The sequence below is a fragment of the Phocoena phocoena genome, chromosome 15 (assembly GCF_963924675.1).
Source record: "Phocoena phocoena chromosome 15, mPhoPho1.1, whole genome shotgun sequence".
Lineage (NCBI taxonomy): Eukaryota > Metazoa > Chordata > Mammalia > Artiodactyla > Phocoenidae > Phocoena > Phocoena phocoena.
In genome coordinates this window covers 87,160,402-87,173,503 of record NC_089233.1, presented here as the reverse complement: position 1 = coordinate 87,173,503, position 13,102 = coordinate 87,160,402, and the positions used below count along the sequence as shown (strand labels likewise).

General features: G+C 64.6%; 1 protein-coding gene across 5 annotated transcripts in view; it reads left to right on the top strand.

Annotated features, from left to right (window-relative positions):
* The first annotated feature begins 349 nt into the window (after positions 1-349).
* KCNQ2 (potassium voltage-gated channel subfamily Q member 2) overlaps positions 350-13,102 on the top strand; it is a 48,496-nt gene continuing 35,743 nt past the window's right edge. For all 5 annotated transcript variants that reach the window (XM_065893030.1, XM_065893031.1, XM_065893029.1 and 2 more), the window contains exon 1: positions 350-645. In XM_065893030.1, the coding sequence (XP_065749102.1) occupies positions 350-645 (296 nt within the window). The remainder of the gene's footprint in view (positions 646-13,102) is intronic.

Below are 13,102 nucleotides of genomic sequence, written 5' to 3'. Positions count from 1 at the left end.
TCGGCGGGGTGGCGCAGCCTCACCCTCCCTCCTCTTTCTTCCCCCTCCTCTCCTCCCCTTCCCTCCCGCGGCCGGGGCGGCGGCGCAGGAGTTAACGGAGGTGGGGGGGCGGGGCGAGGCGGCGGGCGGAGCCGGCGCGGCCGCGGGCCAGGCGCCCAGGCGCGCGCGGAGCGAGGGGGCCGCAGCGTCCCCGCGCGCGGCCCGGGCCCGGCAGGAGCGCGGAGCCGCCGCCGCCGCCGCCGCCGCCTGGCCATGCGGCTCCAGGGCCGGGGAACTGGGCTCGGGCCCGCGCCGCCCCCCGCGCGCCGCCCCCGCTGAGCCCGCGCCCGCCCGGGCGCCGCCCGGCACCATGGTGCAGAAGTCTCGCAACGGCGGCGTGTACCCCGGCCCGAGCGGGGAGAAGAAGCTCAAGGTGGGCTTCGTGGGGCTGGACCCCGGCGCGCCCGACTCCACCCGAGACGGCGCGCTGCTCATCGCCGGCTCCGAGGCCCCCAAGCGCGGCAGCATCCTGAGTAAGCCGCGCGCGGGCGGCGCGGGCGCCGGGAAGCCCCCCAAGCGCAACGCCTTCTACCGCAAGCTGCAGAATTTCCTCTACAACGTGTTGGAGCGGCCGCGCGGCTGGGCTTTCATCTACCACGCCTACGTGTGAGTGCCCACCCGGGCGGCGGGCGCGGGTCGCGAGGCACCCGGGCGATCGGCCGCTGGTGGCCCGTGGGCGCACAGCTGCGGGCTACGAGGGCCTCCGTGTGTGTCCGAGCGCCCGCGTCGGTCACACCGTGTGCCTGGGGTCCCTTGGTTCAAGAGAAGGACAGAGGTTGGAGAGCAATTTCGGAGACGTCTGGTTGGAAGGAGTTCTGGGGTCGGGGTGGGGGCGCCTGTCCCCCTCCCGCGCCCGCCAGCGGCCTGGTTGGGTTGCATCAGTCCCTCCCCCGCAGGATGGGGAGATGTGCAGCGCCCCAGCCTCCCCTCCTCAGCCCTGAGAGGCCCCTCCCCACGGCCACTGCACCGAACAAAGGGCCGACCAGGGAGGGAGGGCGGCGCTGCCCGTCCTGTCACTGGATCTGGACTCCTAGAGGGCCCCCTCTAGATGGGTTCCCTCAAAGAAGGGGGAATGGGGGGAGGGGTTGGCCCTCCTCCTAGGGTGCGCTTCTGGGGTGCTGCAATGGCGGAGGGGTCCCGTCATTACTCTCCGCCCCCAGCCGTGGGCTGAGGGTAGTTAGTTGGCTGTTCCTGCCCCGTGGTGCCTGCACCCACCCCTGGCCTGGCCTGCGTCGCCCCACCCTCCCCTCCACCCAGCACAGCCTTGAGCCCCTGCCGCTGCTCGCTGGAGGAGCAGGTGCATGCCTGACGCCCCTGCGCGCGTTCTGGGCTCCAGACCCCCTTTATTGCAGAGTGGACCCCCAGGAAGAGGGGTGCCACCATCCTGGGGCCACCAGCCCTGGCCCTGGGAGGGCTGTCGGTGTCCCTGGGCCCGTTGTTCAGGGAACTCCTGGCTCCTGCGCCAGGGCTGGTGGCCACAGGCCGGCATTGTGTGCACACGGGTGTTCGAGCGTGTGGCGTTTGTGTGTGTGTGTGCACGCGTGCCTGTGCTGGTGGCGAGCACGGCCTCTGAGCCTACAGGCGCTCTCTCCCATCCCAGCTAGACTGGGTCCGGGACTCGGCCATTTTGTGAGAAAGAGGCATTTGGGGATGGGAGTGAGGGGTGGATTCTGGGAAACCGTCTCCGACCAAGTGCCCACCTGGGATGGGGGTGTGTGTGCCCGTGAGTGTGCCTGTGACCTGTGAGTGTGTGCTCTGGACGGACCCTCTGTGGGTGGGGGAGAAGACCCTGGGAGGATATGCCAAGCTGCTGGAGGGATAGGTGTCCTGGGGGTCACCACAGCCCTGGAGGCCTCCTGGCCACTGTCCCCAGCCCCAGCGCTGAGCCACCCCGGGAGTCCCAAGAGGCAGAGGCTCCCCTGGCACTGTGTCAGCCCCCGCCTGCCCCAGGGAGGTGACCTGGCTCTTCCCGAGGCGGACATGCCCAGGTGCGCTCTTCCTCCTTGGAAGAGCCCCGTGCCTCCTCTCCCTGCCGGGCGGGGGCCGGCTCTGGTCAACCAGGTCCTGGCCCGAGGTGACCTCTGGTGTATGGGCACAGCCCAGTGGTGCCCCCGCTCCTGTCTGACCTGTGGTGCGGCTGCTGGAGGGTTTGCTGTGCTTTGGGCACGAAGGTCCCCGCCAGCAGCACTTCCTGGGGTCCCCTCTGTGTGGCCTCTCCCTGCCCAGGCCCGAAGTGGCCGGCCCCTCCGTGCGTCCTGCGTCCTGGAAGCTGCAGCCTTCAGAACTGGGAACAGAGTGTGGGGACTGGGGGCCAGGCAGCTGCTCTTGGGTGTGGGTCTGCGTTGCCCCCGCCTCGGGAGTGCCCGAGTCGGGACAGGTGGGCCTGCAGTGTGTGAGGGTCCAGGGGCAGTGAACGGGGCAGAGCTGCCCTTGCCCCCAAGGCATTGTGGAGGCCACCGCGTGGGGTCTCCACCGTCCTGGCGCTGGCCCGGGGGTGCTCCTGAACGGCGACATCTCTGTCTCGCTGTTGCTGCTCATCGGTCACCCCCCGCCCCCCAGCAGGGACTGGCCCTCGTCTGTTTGGTTTGTTGATTAAACCAGTTCAAGCCCCTCCTGAGCTGGGCCTGGGAGGGGCAGTGGGGGCCGGGAGTGCTCGCAGGCTGGGGCAGCTGCCCTCCTGGGCCCCCTTCCACCAAAGCCTGGCTTCTGGAAGGCAGAGGTGTGCTGAGCCCTCTGGGTGTCAGAGGTGGGGAGGGAGGTGGCCGCCCTCTGGCCCCCGGGCTTGGTGGGCATCAGGCCGGGTGCCCCTGCCCTTTGCGGACGGGCTGTCTCCATGGACGTGCGTCTGGGCCTGGAGCCATCGCCATCACTGCTGCTGCCTGTGGGGGCGGGAGGCTTCCCTGAGTCAGGAAGATCCTGGACCAGGCTGAGGGGAGCCCGCCCGGGACCCCCTCCCAGCCCCGAGGCCCCTGCAGTGTCCCTTCCTCTGCTCCGGCTGGAGAGGGAGAGCAGTCCCTGGTTGGGCAGGTCCCCGCCCCGCGTGGCTGTTCACCCAGACCTGGCCGGGATTCTGGGCGGGCAGGCTGGTGTCGTCCGCAGTGAGTGGGGACCCTGTTGCGAGGAGCTGGGCCGTATGGGGTGGGGAAGGGGTGCATCTCAGCTCACCATTGCCTGCCCTTCACACCCCCAGGCAGGTCTCGGGGCTCCGAGGGTCTGTGCACCCCTAGAGCAGGGCGTCTTTACACGAGAGGATTTTCTAGCTACGGTCTAGGGTTTTCATGAGTTTCTCAGAGGGGGTGTGAGCCACAGAAAAGGCCCCAAAACACTTCAGGGATGCGTGTCCAGGCCAGTGGGGCCCCAGGGGCTACTCATCCGCTTCAGGCAAGCCCTTGGGGGTTCTTTGAGAGCCTGGGTTGGGTGCGCTGCCCCCTCCCCTCACAGGTGGGAGCGGCAGCTGCTCCATCATGGTGAGGGGGTGGGGGGATCTCCCCAAGGCTCAAGTTAGGACGGGAGGGGAACCGCACGTCTTCTGGGCCGGCCCGCTGTCCGCTGGTCTCAGGGGTTCCTCACTTTGTGGCCCCATTTTCACTGGTGAGGAAACCAAGGCTGAGGCGGTCGAGTTCCTGAGTTGCCCCTCTCGCGCTGGACAGAAGGGGTCTCGGCCCAGTGATGGGAACTTGGGGTGCAGGTCGGTTGACTTTTCCAACATCCAAAAGCCACTTGGAGTTGCCAGGTGAGACTGTGTTTGAAATAGGTGAGATGGAAAATGCCGGTGACTGCAGGGCAGGGACTGGCCTCTGGAGGCCGGGGCTCGCCTGAGCGGCTCACTCTTGTGAGCTGCCTTCTCTCGGGCTAGTCCAACGAGCCCCCTCTGTCCTCGGATGGCGTCCAGGTGGGTCTCGGGGGGCCGCTGACATTTCGGGGCCTGTGGCTGGGGGCAGCGGGATGGGGGCCTGGGGCCTCAGGGCCCAGCTGCAGTCCCCCGCGTGGCCTCGGATAACCCACGTGAGGTTCCACATTTGGTCACGTGCAGGCCACCCGCTGCCCCCTCTCACCTGTCTGCCCTCGGGTGGGCAAGTGTGGGCCCACATGCTGGCCTCTCTTTTCCTCGGTGTGACTGCACTTAGGGGGCGTGGGGGCCCCAGGACAAGTGGCCCTGGGTGTCTGCTTCTGAGAGGAGACTGGGGTCTGAATGGCTGTATTCGCAGCTTCTTTCAGCTCCCAGACCTCGCTGCAATCCTGGGGAGGAAATGTCTATTGATTGAAGAGTTGGAGAATCTTACGGAAATTTCCCCAAAGGTGAAAACGGTAGGAGGGTTGTGGTTTCCCGGGAGACCAGGGCTCAGTAGACTGTCCCCAGTCGGCTGTCTGGAGACCTCAGGCCTCATCGTAGGATTTCTCACCCACAATAAGACTATGAAGTGTTTTTTAATGAAGTGTTTTTTAATCACGGTGTCTAATTACACTGTCGTGAATTCCCGCAAACGGTCTGTGTCCTCGAGGTAATGGGGTCGGTAGGAAGCTCCGTTCTGGACAGTTTCACAGATCAGAACAAAGAAAAATCTGTTTTGTTAGAAACCAGTACAAGTCAAACATTGAAACTAGTCTCTACGGAGACTCAGCGGGGGGCTTCGACGTGGGCACCGCCTCGGAAAACACCTAAACCCGGAATGATTGTGAAGAGACCGGATTGTTTCCAGGAGCGCAGCCCGAGCCTGGTGGTGGATGGAGCGTCTCAGGGGGTTCTTCCCGGTCCGTTTTGGTCAGTAAGTGAATCCTAGGCTGTGTTAATCCCTGCGCGCCTGCGTGTCCACGGTGAGGCCCGGGGTCTGCTCCTGGCCACCGCTCACAGGCGTCCTGAGTCCGTCCTGGCGAGCCCGCCAGGCTGCCCCCACCCCCGGGAGCTGCGTTCTGAATGCCCCGGAGAAGGGACCGGCTCCAGAGGACTGAGAGTTCTCTGGGGCCTCTCGTGGAAGGTGCTGAGGGCCAGGATGGCGGTGGGGGACCCCGCGGAGGGCCGCACCTCCGCTCGGCACAACAGGGCGGGACGTGCTGCAGGCACTGCGGGCTTGTGACCCTTTCCTTGTGGGGACGGGAGTGGGGTGGGGCTGGGGGCCAGGCCTGGGGCTCACGGTGCTGGGTCGCCCTGGGCTGCAGCCTTCTGCACGTTCCTGAGCCAGGGCTTGTGAGAGACATTGGCCTGTGTCCGGTAGCCTCATTATAAACCGTGCTGCCTGGGTTACCTCGTAGGCGGGTCATTTGAAACGTTCTCGAGTGTAAATGGAGGGTCTTTCCTGCATGGAGATCGCCGGGTACGTGCCTTAGTCACAGACGTCACCTCGTTACCCCCACGCCCCCGTCAGGTGTGGTGTGAGGTTATAACCAGTGATGGTTCAGGGGGCGCGCGTGGGCAGAGGGTGGTGAGCCGTGGGGACCGTGGGCTCTGCGTGGGCCTGGCGGGGAATCCTGCCTTGGGCCCTGTGTCCCCTCATCTGTGACGCGGGGACACCGTTCTGTGCTTGTCTGCTGTGAATCACTCAGCACAGTGCCCGGAGCGGGTGACGTTCGCGGGGTCCTGGCCGCCTTGTCTGTCACTCAGCAAGGAGGAAGACCAGGCGGAGGGAGGTGGGCGCGTCCGGGACAGCACCCTGCGCCATCCGCCCTCAGCGCGGCCTGGGGGTGTTCTCAGTCCCGTCGGCCAGTGACTGCGCCTGGATGGAGGGGTTTGGGGCTGCTGTGAACGTGGCCGCGTGATTAGACACGGGGCCCCCGTCTGAAGCTGTGTTTGTCCAGGAGGACTGGCTGTTTTCCTAAAGGACCTCACTGTTCTACAGCTGCCTGGGTATTGGGAGAGGTCTTCCTTCCACGGCCGAATGGTCCCAGCGCCCTGCGCCTCCAAGCATAGAGGCCAGAACGGTTTTGGCTTGAGAAGGACCATTGCGAGCGGGTTGTACCAATGGACCCCCAGACCGTAAAGGGGACCCCAGGTTTCCACACGGGCTGCGTCCTGATGAGCTACACGCCCTCCTAAGCTGTCGTGTGGTGACTTAGTGTCACGTGGGCCGCCAGGCTGAGCCCATCTCCTGGCGCTGCCCCAGAGCATGGGAGACTCCTTCTAGCACAGCCACTCCCTTCTGAAGGCTGGTGCCCGGCTGTGCTTTCCAACAGCGGTTTGCTGACAGCTCTGCGGCATCGGGAAACGGGCCTCATCTGTGCCATGCAGTTCCCTCCCAGCTGTGGGGCACCCGGCCAGCAAGCCCGGGCCAGCTTGGTGAGATCCGAGGTAGAAAGAAGAGGGGCGTGCAGCCCCGAGGTTGTCCCCCAGGGACTCTGCCTTCCATGCTGAGGGGAGGGTTTGACGCAGCTGCCCCCGCCCCCTAGGCCCTCTTTCCACTGTTCTGCAGGCGGCCGTGGCCCGATGACCGCTCCCAGCTTGCTCCCCTGGCAGCTGGTGGGGTGGCGGTGAACCCCCAAAACCCCTCTTGGTGAGGAGGGTGCGTGCAGGAGGGGTCAGGGCAGAGAGATGACTATTTCTAAAGCCTGTCTGTTCCTCGTGTGAATTAAGACAGCCATGGCCGGAGTTGGGGGGAGGTGGTCCAGGTGCTGTTTTGCAAACGGTCTGGAGTTAGGGAGAGGGCTGGTCTTTGTTGTCTGAAGCTGGATTGCACCAAGCTTTTAATTCATCCAGGAGGAAGCAGGGCTGGGGATGCCTGGGTCTTGCAGCCCCTGGGTGGGCAGCTCTGGGGCCTGCATGCCTCCCAGTGGGGGTGCAGGGCCCACATTCCTCAGTTTGCCCTAGTGTGTTTGGGTGGCTTCATCCACAGCCCAGCCAGAGCCCCGGGGCATGCAGGCCCCAGAGTTCCCTACTGTGAAGGCCTGGGTTTGGCAAGTGAGGGTTCCGTCACGCAAAGGGGGTTCCCTGGGGAACGGGCAGGATGGTGCCTGCCAAAAGGAGAACAGGGACAGCGGCAGGACTTCTACCAGGTGTCCTGACGCCGTGGGGTGGGGCGCAGGCGAGCGCGCGCTGGTGAGCGGGGCCAGCGGTGCTCAAGCCCGGCAGAGGCTGGGTGAGGGCTGCGCCTTCTCCAGCAGCCCCAAGGACGGTGGGGAGACCCCTGGCCTGGGGCGGGTGCCCGCCCGGGTGCCCGCCCACGAGGGGGCTCTCGCCTCTTCTCGGCCACCAGCGGCCCAGAGCCTTGGTCCCACTGCCCAGCAGCTGGGATCGGCCCAAGGGAGGGTGCGCTAGAGCGGGCGGGCCTCTTCTGGCAGCTCCTCGCAGAGGCCGTGTTGGCTTCACTTGGTTGAGACGTGAGGGTGGGTGTGTTCCAACCGACAGCCCTGAGTCTGACCTTCATCTCCAGGATGTACTCAGAGCTGAGTGTCCTTAGGCTCTGCCGGCTACCCGGCTCGAGTAAAATTAGGTCTTTAATGTCTTCAGATTACCCGGGATAATTTTTAAAAATATTTATTTATTTGTTTATTTGGTTGTGCCGGGTCTTAGTCGCAGCACGTGGGCTCCTTAGTTGCGAACTCTTAGTTGCAGCGTGCATGTGGGATCTAGTTCCCTGGCCAGGGACTGAGCCCGGGCCCCCTGCATTGGGAGCGTGGAGTCTCAGCCACTGCGCCACCAGGGAAGCCCCCTGGAATATTTTGTAAATGTACAGAACCGCGTTTGTTCCAGAAAGTCCTACTCGGACTCGTTGGAAACAGCGTCTCCAGAGATTCCTTCATCGTCTGTTGTGGGGACAGGTCTCAGCTCCCAGGTTGTTCCTGGCTGTCTGCTGTGTGTGCCCCTGCCCAGGCCCCTCCCTCCTCCAGGTCCTGTCTGGTCCGCCCCTTCCTTCCCTGGAGCCTCAGTCTTGACCTGACTAGAGAGCTTAGAACTTTTGAGTTTGCTTTCACATTTAGGCTTGGAAAAAAATATTTGAAGGGTCTGTCTGAGGAAAAGGCCAGTTTCTCCTGGGATTCCAGGCTTTGGGGGAGGAAGCGGGGGTGGGGGGGGAGTGGGATGTGGAAGTGGGAGGAGCCTGGGCGAGCACCTGCCGATCCATTTCTGTTCCTGGGAGCAGGGCTCTGAGCAGGGCTGCCAGTCCTGCCGGGCCTGGCTGGGTCGACTGGCGTTTAGAAGTCTGTTCTCCCTGGAGGCCAAGCCTTGATGGGATGTGGTGGCAGCACCGGGACGGGCCCTCCAGCAGGAGGGCAGGGCCTGACCCGGGGTTCGACTTTCACCCGGAGGCACAGGAAGTGAGAGCATTTGGAGCTCAGCCTCTGGCAGGGGTGACCCGGGTGAGCCGAGGCAGGACCGCCATGCCGGGCGCTGGCCGCGGTCCTGATCACGAGCCCACGGCCGTCTCTCCGAGTGAGCTCCGTGCGGGACATGGAAAGTGGGGAGATTGGCCCATCACTGGCTGGCCTGCGGACGGGGCACTTGGGGCAGGCGCATGGCCGCTTGCTTCCGCCTCCCGATTCAGCCTTTTGTGCTCACAGAGCTCTTTCCTCCTTGGTCAACGTTCTCCAAGACGGTCCTCTCCGCTTTGTGCGGTTTGATTAGCTGAGAGCTGAATTAATATCGTGTGGACGGAAATCCAGTGTTTCAGGCCAGGTGGTGGGCAGACAGCACTGCGTTGTCTGAGCGAGAGGGGCTGGCGGCCTCTTAGAGAAACACTTGGTTATGGTCCATTACCTCTTCTGATTATGAAAATTACACACGTCCACCGTAGGAAATGGAGAAGATGCAGAAAAGCTGAGGAGGAGCGTTTGTCTTTCCCGATTGCCTTCCGAGCATCTGTGCCTGTCTCTGCGTTTCTTAAAGGAGATCGGATTCAGGCTGTCGTCCTCCTTCGTGCTAACCGTGTGTGGTGGGGATTTTCCCGTGGACTCAGACAAGTCTCTGCTGGACGAGTGTTGGGCTTTGTCTCTGTCATCAGGGCTCCTGGTGCCCCTGGGGTCGGGGGAGAACGAGGTGGCCCTGTCACTGATCCCTCACCCTACGCCCTCGGTGGCTTCCGGCTGGGGAGCAGACGGCGCCTCTGGCCTGGAGAAGGACCCAGGCAAGCACGTGCCTGGTGGCCCCCCGGGGTCAGGACCAGGGCTGGTCCGGGAGGGGGCTTGTTAAAACGAGGTCCTGCCGCTGGAGGTGTGCAGATGGAGGCCGGCAGAACACCAGGAGTGTTTTTAGGGGACCACTGAGCTATGACCCGTGGGGCACGGGGGGAGTGGGCCAGCCCGAGAGCCGCTTGGAGGGTGTTCAGGAAGAGTCCGGGGGAGCAGGCCTGGCCGTGCCGTCGACCTGGGGAGGCGGGTCTGTGAGGGGCCCTGGTGTGGGGGTACCCTGAGCGCCTGCATGGGCTCCTGTGCTCACGAAGGGGATGTCAGATGCCCGGGGTGGTCCAGACTGACCCCTCGTGGCGGGGGGAGCACCTCTCCCCCGAAAGATGGTATTTGCCCTGGGCCCTGACCTCAGAGGCCTGTCCACGGCAGTGCCTCCCGCGGGGGACCCCTCCCCTCCTCACCCCGCTCCTGCACAGGCGTCCGCATGGCTGGGGCTACGGGACCCGCAGGGCCGGGGGTCAGCCATGCTGACCGTTTCGTCAGGCCAGCTCCCTGGACAGAGCCTGGCACTCGAGGGACCCCAACGGTGGCTGTGCTGGGTGTGTGTGTGGCAGGCCCGGGGGGCGCACCCCAAGACGGGGACCCCCAGAAGTGAGCCGGGGCCAGGGGAGACCAGGACTTACAAGGACAGAGCTCAGTGTGGACCGTGGAAGAAAACACACCTGGAGGGGGACCCCCGCCCCACAGCACAGGAAATCACCCAGCCAGCGGCTGCCTGCTCCCCACGTGTGGATGCTAAGGCGTCCCAGGGGGAGGCTGGGGCCCTCCTTGCCCCCCAAGAAGCCTCAGAGCAGTGTCCTTCCTTGAAGGACGGGGTCAGGTCCCCTGGCGGCAGGGGGTGTGGGGAGCAGTGTGGGCAGAGGGGTAGGCTCCCCCGCCCAAATCTGTGCTGGCGCAGAGGGGAGCTGAGGCACGGGTGGGGAGGGCTTGCCTGGGCACAGACGGGCGGATGGGCCTCACCCTCTGCTTCAGTCCCTGACACCCTGGCCTGTTTCTGGTTTTTTCTTTAATTGATGTGAAATCCACAGAACGTGCAATTATTCAATTTAATTTAATTCAAGGGAGGCCTCAAACGCCAAGGCCGGAGCTGGACCTTCCCAGGGTCTGGGACTTCCTGGGTTGGGGCCTGTCAGGTCTGAGGCGTTTACTGAGCACTTACTTGCCGTGTACGGGGGCCTGGCGGGACTGCAGTGGGCCTGGGTGGGCGGCCCTGTGGGCGGGGCTCGTTTCCAGGGTAGGGTCTGCACGCGGCCTCCCACTCCCTCCGGCTGCGGCGGGATCTCAGAGCGATTCCTCGCGGCTGGCTTGTTTGCGCCCGGAGCAGCCGTCAGGAGTCCAGGCTTCCTGTCGCCCAGAGACTGGCAGTGGCCCCAGGTACTGGAGGCAGAGCAGTTCATTAAGGGTGAAATTAGATTCCGGGCTGCGGCGCCAACTGCAGTCCTGATGGACGAGGCAGCGGGAGGTTCCCCGGGGACCCGGTGCGGGAGCTTGGGCCTCACGCTGGCGGCTCCTCCCCCGTCCTCTCCTGGGCTCCCGGGCCACCCGGCCTTATCGGGATGGACGTTATCCTGGGGAGACCCCGCCAGTGGAAGGGGTGCTCGCTGCATCACAGCCTCCGTTTTCTCATCTCCGTTTTCTCATCTTCTTCCAATCTGCTGGGTTGTCTGTCGCCTGCCTGGTGCATTGCTGAATTGTAGCCTGGGGGGTGGTGCTTGATGTCAGGGACCCCTCCCCATCCTTCCCTCCCAGCTCTGCCAGCCAGGGGCTGGGGGTGAGCAAGTGGGGTGCTGATAACACGACTTCCTTTCCTCCCAACCCTGCCATTCGCTTATAAAAGGTGTATTTCACTAAATATGTAAAATGAGATGAATAATCCCAGTCATCTCCCAACTTAGTCTTTGAAGGGAGCGAGGGAGTCTGGGCTGTGGGCCAGCACCATGGCACCCACCCTGGTGCCCTCCCAACAGTGGGAACCAGACGTGGGAATGAGGTGGCAGAGACTTTGTCACGTTTTCCGGAAAAGAAGTATTCCCTGCAGTGAGATGGGGGGGAGGGGGGGAGGGGAGGGCCGAAAGCAGTGGGGTCTCCCTCTGGGGGTGGCGGCTGCCCCCTCCCGAGAGTGCAGGGCAGGCAGAACGCACACGTGTGCACCCAGGACCTGCGGCACGGCTGTGGGTGGGCTGACCTCCTCGAGGGGTGTTGTCAGGCCCTGACTGGGGGGCTCCCCTGGCCAATGCCCAAGCCTCCACCACCCTCAGTCCCTCCCGCCTGCCCTGCCTGTCTCTCCACGCGTCAGAATCCCTACACTGAGGACCCTGCCGTGCCTCCACCTGTTTCAAAAGAGGGGTCCATCTCTGCCCAGAGCTCAGGCTGTGGAAGTCCCTCCTGATGTCTGGCTGAGGTCTCTCCTGCTGCTGTGGGTCCTGCAGTGCTGGGGCCCGCCCCACCTCGTGGCCACTCGTGAACTGGGTGGTGCGGGCCTGGTTGTGCATCTGGGACGTGGCCGCTCTGTCTGATGCTCACTCTCCAGGTGGCCTACCTCCCCCCTGCCCAGGTGAGCAAGGTCTGAGGTCCCTGGCTGGCCTGCCGCTCCGCTTGGCCCCCGTCACAGCTCCTGGAACCTGGGGCTGGGGACCAGCTGCTTGAGCTGCTCGTCTCCTTGGCAACCGCTGCCAGGGAAGCATCCCGACGACGATGAATTCATTATCATAATTAGCCGCCATGTTCTGCCTTTGGAGCCGCCTCCTGCCTCCCCTCCTTTCTTTTCCTGCAGCCTGGACAGTTCCCAGGCTGGAGGGCATGAGAGCTCCCCTCCCCCAGGGCCCTGGGGCCTCGGTCCGGTGCTGGGGAGATGTACAGGATGGTGCTGGCCGTCGAGCTGAACCTTGCAGCAGGGGGACGGGTCTCCCAGCCTGGGGGCGGGTAGAACTGCTCACCGATCCCATCTGGGGAGGAAGCGGACCCAGCTACTAGCCACCACGTCCTCTGGGGCCTGGGGGTCGGTGCTGAGCACACAGCTTGCCTCCCGGGGCCTCCCAGTGGTGCGGCGGCGTCCACCCTGCACCTCCCCGATGCCTCTCCAGAGGAGGAGAGGGGAGAAGGGGAGTCCCTTAGATCCACAGCTGGCAGCTTCCATGAGCCTGCCAGGAGCCAGAACCCGGGTCACCGAGGCAAGAGAGGTCTTTGGGAAGGAAGGCCCCCGCCTGGCTCAGACTCCCCAGGGTCTCCAGGATGCCCCGGTGCCCAGGGCCCCAGCTTAACCGCAGCGGGCGGCCCTGCGATGGGCCTCAGGGCTGGGGGTGATCACCTGCGTCGTTCTGCGGGAGGGCTGGCCCCCCCACCCCCTGGCTCCCCGGGGCTGGGCCCCAGGGAAGTGTCCCCTGTAATGGAGGATGCTGTGCCTGGGACCACGAGGCCAGAGGCGGAGCCCCCTCCAGCCTCGCTGGATGGGCGTGGGCTTCGGAGGTCTCCGGGCCCAGGATGCGGCTGTGTGCTGGGCAGGGGTGGTCGCCGCTCACAGGCTTACCCGCAGACAGGAGGGGACCTGGAAGTAAGTGCCTTTTCCCCATCGTGGCTACCTGTGAGTGGCCAAGGGGTGGGGGACATCACTGCCCTTTGGTGTTGTCCCTTTCTTGATCTGCGGGGGCCCTGCCTGCACCTGGAGGCATGGCTGGGGTGCCCGCTGCGCGTGGGAGTCTGCTGCTGCCTCTCCTTCCTCCTTGTCATGTGGGTGTGCTGGCCTCTTTCTGGAGTGTCCATCCTGCTGCATCCCCTGCACACCCCAGGCGGTGCCATCTGCGGCCATCTGTCCCAAAACATCAAAAACAAAACTTGGAATGTCACTGGCACTTCCTGGGGCTGGGCCGCAGCTTTGTCTCCTGAACTGCTGGTGGGGCTCCCGACAGCCTGGCGGCTGCCTGCTGGGAAGGGCCGTGCTTCGTGCAGTACCCTG